A 9,897-nucleotide genomic window follows, 5' to 3' on the forward strand; every position below is an offset into this window, starting at 1 on the left:
GTGTATTTGTAAAGCCCTTTTTACAATACAAATCATTGTGAAAGAAGCTTCACAGAAAATGAAAGTTTCTGCATTACATTTAGGAGTATCTTATCAGTGAATATGTCATGGTGATGTCTATATGGCAGGACAGTATTCTTACAAGTGTGTAGATATTGTTTTGTCTTGTGCAATAGTGGCCATCCACACTGCATGTTTTTACCCCCTGGTGCAGATAAGGTGCTGTTGAAATGAAAAAAATGCTATTTTTGTTCTTTGCTCTTTTGTTCTTAAAAAAATAGCAATTAATAATTATAATATCAGATTTTCAGATCAAGATAAGAGAGATATTTCATACTGTATAAAAATTTTAATCGGGCTAGAAAAAAAAAATTATTAGAATAGGAAAAAATAATAGAAATGGATTTAATAATAATAATAGAATAATTTGATATCGGTCTGGAGATGTGATGTAATTATATCTTCCATACAAAAAGCACAGAAGAAACCATATGAAATAATGATGCATATCTTATAGAAATAAAAGATCATTATTTAAAATATATATAAATGATCACTTAAAATATATATACTGATATGGGAGACTCGTGTTTTGCAGACTACCTTATAGCTCTGATAGGCCAACACTGATGTTACACAACTGTATTTCTTGAACACCAAAATAAGGATCATAATAGGATCAAAGTACACAAATTCCCTTGTTTCTTAAAAATACCTACGTTTATAGACATACACACCTCCTTGCCCTGCCGCAAAGCATGCACACATGTCCCCTACACAGTACACACATATCTAGATGCACACAAAGATTAGCACAAAGATTCCAGGTACAGTAACTATCATGCACTGTGTCCCTGACCAATGCTTTTTTATTATTATTACACCACAGATGTGATGGGAAAAAATGAATAGAAAAAAAAACGATTGGCAGAAAAATGTTATTTTCTTAATGAAGATTATAATTCTTAAGTAAACATTTTCTCAAAAACTTTGGGTTGGCTTACAAAACCAGTGAATGTTTTGTGATTTAACACAAAGTTCATGGGAATGCAATACTTTTGTAAGCATACAGAAAGTTTCTCTGGGAAAGTGTTGCCATTTTTGGAGCATGTCTAAGCATCAGATACTTTAAATTACACATTGCATTTATCAGGAAATTAAAATTCCATTTTTATTTTGTCATTTTATATTCAACAACTGGTTGACAACAAAAACAGCAATGGTTTAAAAGCTGACAATGTATGACTGAGACTAAACATAACTCTCTTTCTGTCTCTCTCTCTCATAAACACATAGGTACACAGAGTCAATTCAGTGATCCTCTCACTGGAACAGCAGGTGAACGTCTTCAGGTACACCATAATTTCCTTTGTGCTCCTCAAACAGACGTGTGAGTTCATCCATATAGCGCTGGTGAAACACATCCAGTTCTTCTGGTGTTGGTTTCCTGTTTTTCTCTACTGGAATCGGCCTACCCACTTGAAGAAGATTGAAAGGACAATATATATTACCTTCATAACTGAAAACACAAATGTGAAATGACTTTGAATGCATTTGTTGCTACAGATGAATGAACTGACAGACAGACAAATGGCTAGCTAGATAGCAAGACAGACAGACAGACAGACAGATAGATGAGAGATAGATCTGTGAGGCCCAGCAATCGATTCAACTCACGTTTGCTAATATGACTGTGTTCGACATTTCTCTAGGGTTGCTAAAAAGCAAACAGCATGCTTGAACTATCAAAGTTTAGCAATGGTTTGGACCTGTTTACAGTAGGCTAAAAGTGGTAACAGATAAGACTTGTGCACTGGTACAGTACAACAAATAAAAGGCTAAGAAACGAGAGAGAGGTTATTGCATCTGTCTAGCTTAGGCTGCAAAAAGGTAATGGAACAGATTCGGAATATGGCTTTAATTTACTCTTAACCTTTACCTGACAATGATGATATTTGATTAATATTTGATTGCTCTTACCAACAGTGTTGATGGGTTTTCTGTAGGGCATTAAGCCGAAGCTGTACTGGAAAACTCCTCGTGCATGGAAGAGCGGCAGAGAAATGCCCATAATGCTTTGCAGACGCTCTTGAATATATCGCAGCCAGGTGCCACGAGGGTTCTCCACCTGGTCAAACACCTCATTCTCTCCAAAAGAATATATAGGTACCAAATCTGCACTGGAGGAAAAATTAAACATACAGGTTTTAAACCAATTTCTTTGCTCCTTTTGATAAAAATATAGAGAGGAAATAAATAAGATATAATGTATGCAAATCATTATCACTAAATAAACCCTGACCTGTTTATCTTTGGAACACAGTTTAAGAGAGCTCTCAGTCCCTCCATTGAAGCTGTGTGTACGGTATACTGTCCATGTCCAGAAAGGTAAGAAAAACATCATCAAAGTAGTCCATGTCACATCAGAGGGTCAGTTAGAGGGTCGGATTTTTTGAAGCATCGAAAATACATTTTGGTCCAAAAATAGCAAAAACGGCGACTTTATTCAGCATTGTCTTCTCTTCCGGGTCTGTTGTGATGTCCGGTTCACGAACGAATCATTCAGTTCACCAAATCGAACTGAATCGTTTTTAACGGTTCGCATCTCTAATACGTATTAATCCACAAATGACTTAAGCTGTTAACTTTTTTTTAATGTGGCTGACACTCCCTCTGAGTTCATCTGGCTCGGCTCGGTGTTCATCTTCAGTTCTCTCTTCACAGCAGTTCAGTCAGTGTACTGTTTGAGTGCATGCATTACTCCGGGATATTGGTTTGTTTGAACTCAGATGGAGTGTCAGCCACATTAAAAAAGTTAACAGCTTAAGTCATTTGTGGATTAATGCGTATTAGAGATGCGAACCGTTTAAAACGATTCAGTTCGATTTGGTGAACTGAATGATTCGTTCGCGAACCGGATATCCAGACTGCTTTGTTTTGAACTCTCTCACACAACAGACCCGGAAGAGAAGACAATGCTGAATAAAGTCGTCGTTTTTGCTATTTTTGGACCAAAATGTATTTTCGATGCTTCAAAAAATTCTAACTGACCCTCTGATGTGACATGGACTACTTTGATGATGTTTTTCTTACCTTTCTGGACATGGACAGTATACCGTACACACAGCTTCAATGGAGGGACTGAGAGCTCTCGGACTAAATCTAAAATATCTTAAACTGTGTTCCGAAGATAAACGGAGGTCTTACGGGTTTGAAACAACATGAAGGTAAGTTATTAATTACATAAATTTGCTATCTGGGTGAACTAACCCTTTAACATCACTTAAACTGGTCCAGCAATGTGATTGCGCGGACCACTTGGGAGGTCTTTTCTATAAATCTTTAGGCATTTAAATTTCTGTTTCTGAAAAAGATGTTTTCCGTTATTTTAATAGACAAAGGTTATCACCAATTATGGCTTTTATTGTTAATCTTTGTTTGATTATGGGGAAATACCATATACATAAATAGAAATTGGCCAAAGGAAAGCCTATTTTTAGATATAAAACATTATATTACGTTACTTCTTGGAGTGAAAAATGTAAAGCAACATGGTAAAGCCTTTAGGTTATTTAAATGATAATCTCAAACCTTTGTTTTTCCTATTTGTTAAATATCTGTTTTCAAGAAATTATTATATCATTATATTCTGATATGTAAGTGATTTCTGGCAATAAAGTAGGCTATAAAAAATTTGATCAATTACATCAATAAGTTCTGTCAATGCTTTGGCAAGGTAAGTTTTTTCTTTTTTTTTTCTTTTTTGCCATCCGATGAAGCGGAGTTAAGAGGCCCATTTAAAATATTGGTACAAGTAAAAAGTGAACGAAATCAGTATTTTGTTAGGGCAGCATTTGTGGCATTCGAGAAATCATGCTGCGAAAAAAATTGGTCCAAAAGGTGTGCATTTTTTCGCCAATGCGTTGTTAAAAGATCAGTGTATTGTGTAACACATAAAACTTTAATGAACGTTTAAAAACTATTGGTATAGTAACAAGGTGTTTTATAGTAGTATAGTTATATTTGACAATAATAATGTAGAAACTGACACTTTATATCGACATTTCAAACAAAAACAACAATAAAACAACTAAACAAAAACAGCTAAAGACCAAACTTAGTCATTGGTAAGATCTAAACATGTATCCAAATCCAAATGTAATAAAATTAATTTATGTGCGATGATAATTGCACAAACCTGTTTAAATATATTTTATATAGGGCAATAAAGACATCTAGTGGCTACATAATGATATTGGAGATGATAAATGGTAACAAAAGAACAAATATATATGTATATATTTATTGCAATGTTTCGACCATCAGGTCTTCGTCACAGTGATATAACTGCTCCATGAGAAATGATTTGTGCATAAATAATTTCTTATGGAGCAGTTATATCACTGTGAGGACAATACGTTTGTTCTTTTGTTTCAGTTTTACTTTTTGTCCTGCACCTGAGCCCTCTGTGGGTTTGTGGTATGTGCGCAACTTTTTTATACTTTGGTTAGATGATAAATGGTGCAAAAGTTATATCTTCACAGTCAATTTACAAATAATGACAACTAATGTGAATGTAACAAGAAACTGCAGTCTGAAAAGAAATGATCCTATTAACTATGTATAATGTATTTACTATTATTATGTACTATTAACTGTTTAGGAAAAAGCTCCCGCTTACCCATGCTCTATTGCAAGCTTAATGAAGCCCTTTTTATTGGCCAGGTGTACGGTGTAGTTACCAGGATGGGCATCCAAAGCCTCAGGGGCACCACCAACTGCAATGACCACAGCGTTCCCACCTCCCTTCTGCCGGAGCAGATAGCTGGCACTCTCCTTGTCCGATGGTACCAAGCCTGGAACACACACACACACACATTTAAAAAAATGTTAGAACAGTTGGCATAGATGTATGTAATAATATAAATAATAAAATAATAATTGTAAATGATGCTATTTATACACATTTTGCCTTGTGTAAATAGTTAAACAGTATAAAATGATAGTTTGAGGCACTTTACATCTTAAAGATTGTTTTCCCTGTGATAAGGTTTGCCTAATGTTAATATTTTTTTTTGATCAGGGCAGCTGACCTGCACACATAATGTAGTCTCTGAAGAAGGGGGCTCTGAACCAGAGAGGCAGCATGAGAAGATTGCTTCTCAGCCCAGGGAAGAGTTTGCTAAAACCTGTTGCCTCCGTGCAGAAATTCGTAAATGCACCAGCCACAAGAATACCATGAGGATGGAAACCCAGCACATAGTTCTTTCTAGGGTCCAGATCAGCTGTCTTCACCAGCTAGTAAAGAGACAAGGAATTTTAAAGAATGTGAATAAGTTTTCATGTGGTTTCTTTCATATAAAAGGTCATTGATCATGTGCTGTTCATGTGCAATGCAGTGCTCTATTATGACCTTACACACTGATCTAGGATCTGCTAATACTTAACTATTAATACCAATCACTACACTGAAAGTGTTTACAGAACACTAAAACTATTTATTAGTGACACAGAACAGTACCAGTCAAATCAGACTCAAGCCAGCCTGATTTGTGTATGAGGTAGGCTATAGTAACTTTGGCTTGACATTAACAAATCCAGGAATTTCCAAGAACCATGATTGGAATCTCCAACCCAACAGTTTTTTTCAGAGAAAACCAAATAATTGTTCTCTTAGAAAAGGATGAACTGTACTGTCAGAAACATGTTGAAAACACGTTTTCATACATTCATTGATCCTTTACTATCCATTCCACATTTAATATCCACCAAAGGCGAGAGTTGCAACTTGGTTGTTTAGCGAGGGTTGCATCCACTAACTACTGTATGTTCTCTCTCACACACACAAGATGTTTTTTTTTTGTTTTTTTTTTATGTGTTTCTGACAGCTAACCATGTAAAGTTCTACTGCTACCAGAAACTAATGAAATGAAAGCTGAGATGGGAAATAAAGTAGAGTATAGGTAGGTCTCGTTACACAGCTGACATGTATTGTTTTATCAGGTTAGAAGTGTAATAAACTGACGCTTCTAAATCCTGGTTTGATAATGTCCAATATGCTGTTGTTTCTCTGTAGGGTGTCATATGAGATAACATTTATTCTCATCATTACCATTATTAAGACAGTTACCAATAATGAAATAACACTGCACTGCACTCAGACACTTCCTTTTCTTAAAGGAAACAAAATTCCCACCATCTCTTTTAATATACATGTGCATAAGCAAAGGTTTGCTTTTTCCAAGATCCCTGATATGCTTTCAGATTAGGAGGTTGTGTAAGGATGATGGAAAATTTGCACCGGTGGTTGAAGCAAGGTTTCATCTTAATCAATTATTCACTTTGAATAAAAATGCTCTGTTTAGCTACAGCAAGGCCTCTTTAATACTAATGACGCATTTAGTCATGTGTTGTGCTTCTTGCGAATCCTGGGACAAAGCCAGATATTATGGTGAATTACCAAAAAGGAAAATCTCTTGGAAAAAAATTACAATTGTAAGTAAATGGTTGAGCTCATATGATTCATACAAAGACCATTGAATAATAACTAACTTAAATGATAAAGAAAATATAAAGCATTTAAACCGAATTAAAATACTCTATAATCATCATTACGTTGATTCTTTAAGTTGTTTTCATAGAGATAGGTATTTTTGTCTCACTTCAAGATCATGGCCATGACCCTTGTATTGAACAGGGGTTTAAATCCCCCACAGTGTTTACAGTTACTCATTCACTCCGAACACAGAGTGTCTTCTAGGCCCACATGCCATCTCTGTTGTTCAGAAGGTGAAAAGACTGTCATTATGGCCATGTACATACAGATAAGACAGATTAGTGTATCAAGGGTTAAACTACCAAAGCAATAACATTTCCCTGATATGCTAATCAAATCAGTTTAGTTTTTGATGCACTCTGTTGAGAAAAACAAAGCCTTTCATCAAGATTGACAAGATTTGTATATATCGACAAGTATAGCGAGTTTGGCCACTATAATATTGCAGTACTTATCAGCTTAATTTAAACTTTCCAAATACAAAAAACAAGTTATTTTACAGACAAAACTTGTGGTAGAAATTTTCTCTACTGATTATTAGTGCACTCAGCATTAAACCTCAGATGCATGAAAAATAAACTCTATACTATTCAAAGGTTTTTCAAGAATATTTAATGAATAGAAAGCATTTATTTGAAACTTTTGTAAAAAAATAAATAATAATAATAATAAAAAAATAGGAAAAGTTACTATCACTTTTAATCAGTTTAATGCCTCCTTACTAAATAAAAGTATATATAAAAAAAAAAAAACATGAATTAATAAATAAAAATCGTACTGATACCAAACTTTTTAATTGTAGTGCATAATGTTCACTTCAAAACCGGAATAAAATTATTCTGATGCTTTTTCTTTTCCCAGGATAATGTTTTGTGAGAGGCACAGCAATTTAGAATGTGTGTTGAAAACCATTACATATAACGATCGATTGTAATAATCAAAACTAAACCATTAATGATGATAATTCCACATACATGGGGCAAACATTTGACAAACAATACCATATCTAAATCAATGCAAAATATTTTGCTATATTTAAATTATTTAATGCGTTCCTACAAAGAACATTTTTCAAACAACACGATATTTTCATGTAAATCAACACACTATATTAAAATATTACCATTAGCTTATTAAAATTCGGTAAAATTTTGGGCTTTGCAATATTTTTACACAATAAATAGACAGTAGATGGCAGTATTACATTGCTCTCTCATTATTTAAGACTGCAAATAACTGTTACTCTGTATGTCCAAATGGTCCGGCCTTGTTTTCCTTCCAGGAGCAACAACAATGCATTGGTTTCATTCGATAAAAGCTCTATTATGCTGATGTTCATTAATGCATATAATAGCAAAAAGAAGACACTGTTGACATATAATGCAATTCTGTTTTATAAGCTACATTTTAAACCCTGATCATAGTCAAATCAGTTCATTCACAATTTGTACAAGTGACAAAATCAGCTTCTGATCATATTTAAAAGGTCAACCAACAACCAAGCAACATTTTTGCTAAACTTCATTAGATCTGCCTACTCACCTTTATAGGGAAATAATCTCTCATGTACTCCCACACATGTAATTGACACAGAAAGGGCACTTTTCTACCTCCTCGTGAAGGTGTGTCCCAATCGATGTACCACCAGATGGCATAAAGCAGACTGATGAGCCAGAAACGAGTGTAGCAGAGTAGGAAGAAGAACAGTATAATACAGATGGGGGCTGCAAAAATTAATAAACACACAGGTGCATTAGACATACACATGCACAAGCTGAAAGAAATCACATCAGCATAAATACATGTACTGTCAGGATCTTTCCAACCAAAGACTTTGACCTGGAGGTTTTGACCTGTGTTGGTGCTTTGATAAAGGCCTACAGTCACAAATATAACAAAATATATGCTTTTTTCAACACATAGTGATGTGTTTTCAAGAAAGAGGCATTTGCATGACATAATACTCTTGCACTCATATTTTATTATTTGAGAGTCAATGGAACCAATCACAAATCAGCATACAGATACTCTACGTAATACTCTTGTTCTCAGCTTTTATTACATGAGAGCCAATGGACCAATCACAAATCATCATAAATGCACATTTTATCTAAATGCAGAACATCAATAAAGCTATAATATCTTTCTTAAGGTAGAAACACTGTAAAAGGGATTCTATTGAGTATCTATTTAAACTTAAGTTTAAGTATTTACCTTAAAAAGCAATGACTCTTGCAGTGCATGTAAGAGACAGGACACAGACTGTGATTAGATTTCATTCAAGGTCAACACTTGATGGCTTTGCAAAGAGACTATAATAAAATCACATGCACTTACCGAGCGCCAGGAAAGAGAAGACCCACTGTAAAACGACAGCAGTCTGGATCCTCCTAACCAGAGGCACATTAGCTGGAGCAAAATGAATCTTCATGTCTAAACTAGAAGTCAGCAAGAGCAGGCGAGAGGCCGAGAAATCAGCTCAGCGCTAGGATCTCCACTCTGAGATCAAAGTCTGACACCATGTCTTGGTCTGCTACCCTCCTCTTTTCATCTGCCACCTTATCTGACCAGCCACTGCAAGTGATAGGATTATAGACCAAGAGTACCTTGATATTACACCAATGAGACTTTTGACCCCAGAGACAAAGGGGTGTGTAAAATTAGGCCTTACAACATGTTTATGAAAAGAAGGGACTAATATATAATATATTATACTATATTAATTGTAAAAGACATTATTATTAAAATATATATTTTTGTCATTATATATATATATATATAATAATTTATGAAATAATATACATAATAATAATAATAATAATATATAAATAATGCAATATATACATACATTTATATTAATTGTAAAATATATTATTATTAAAATAGGGTTGATTATTATAAATATTTTTAAAATGATTACTTGTTCATGTAATTCTTGAAAAAAATGCCAAAATGTAAAAAAAACAAAGTATTATTAAAGCACATACAATTCTAATGTTACAAAAAAAAGTTTAAATAAATGCTGTGCTTTTGAACTTTCTATTTTATCCGTATTTTCTACATCAAAGAATCCTGAAAGAAATTATTTTTCTTTTTTTAATATTTTTGTTTAAAAAATACTAATATTTTTAATACTGATAACGATAAGTTTCCTGAGCAGCATATTAAATAGCCTATATTTAACGCGTAGTGACTGCTGAAAATAAAACTTTGCCAACATAGGAATACATTTTAAAATATAATAAAATAGAGAATCGTTATTTTAAATTGTAATATTATTTCACGACATTAATGTTTTTATCAAATAAATACAGCCTTGGTGAGCATAAGAGACTTCTTTC

At 33.9% G+C, this 9,897-nt stretch overlaps 1 protein-coding gene across 2 annotated transcripts; it reads right to left on the reverse strand.

Moving 5' to 3' along the window:
• Positions 1 to 951: 951 nt before the first annotated feature.
• Positions 952 to 9,124, reverse strand: LOC132132637 (2-acylglycerol O-acyltransferase 2-A-like). 2 transcript variants are annotated; one of them, XM_059545079.1, is made up of 6 exons: positions 8,894 to 9,121; positions 8,167 to 8,280; positions 5,094 to 5,298; positions 4,682 to 4,856; positions 1,981 to 2,180; positions 952 to 1,478 (listed from the first exon to the last, which is right to left on the reverse strand). In XM_059545079.1, exons 1-6 carry the CDS (start codon positions 8,960 to 8,962, stop codon positions 1,324 to 1,326), a joined length of 918 nt encoding a protein of 305 aa, XP_059401062.1. In that variant the 5' UTR covers positions 8,963 to 9,121; the 3' UTR covers positions 952 to 1,323. The 2 variants fall into 2 exon arrangements, with proteins under 2 accessions (XP_059401062.1, XP_059401061.1); XM_059545078.1 differs by having other exon boundaries at positions 954 to 1,478; positions 8,099 to 8,280; positions 8,894 to 9,124.
• Positions 9,125 to 9,897: the final 773 nt, after the last annotated feature.

This window comes from Carassius carassius, chromosome 49 (assembly GCF_963082965.1).
Source record: "Carassius carassius chromosome 49, fCarCar2.1, whole genome shotgun sequence".
Taxonomy (NCBI): domain Eukaryota; kingdom Metazoa; phylum Chordata; class Actinopteri; order Cypriniformes; family Cyprinidae; genus Carassius; species Carassius carassius.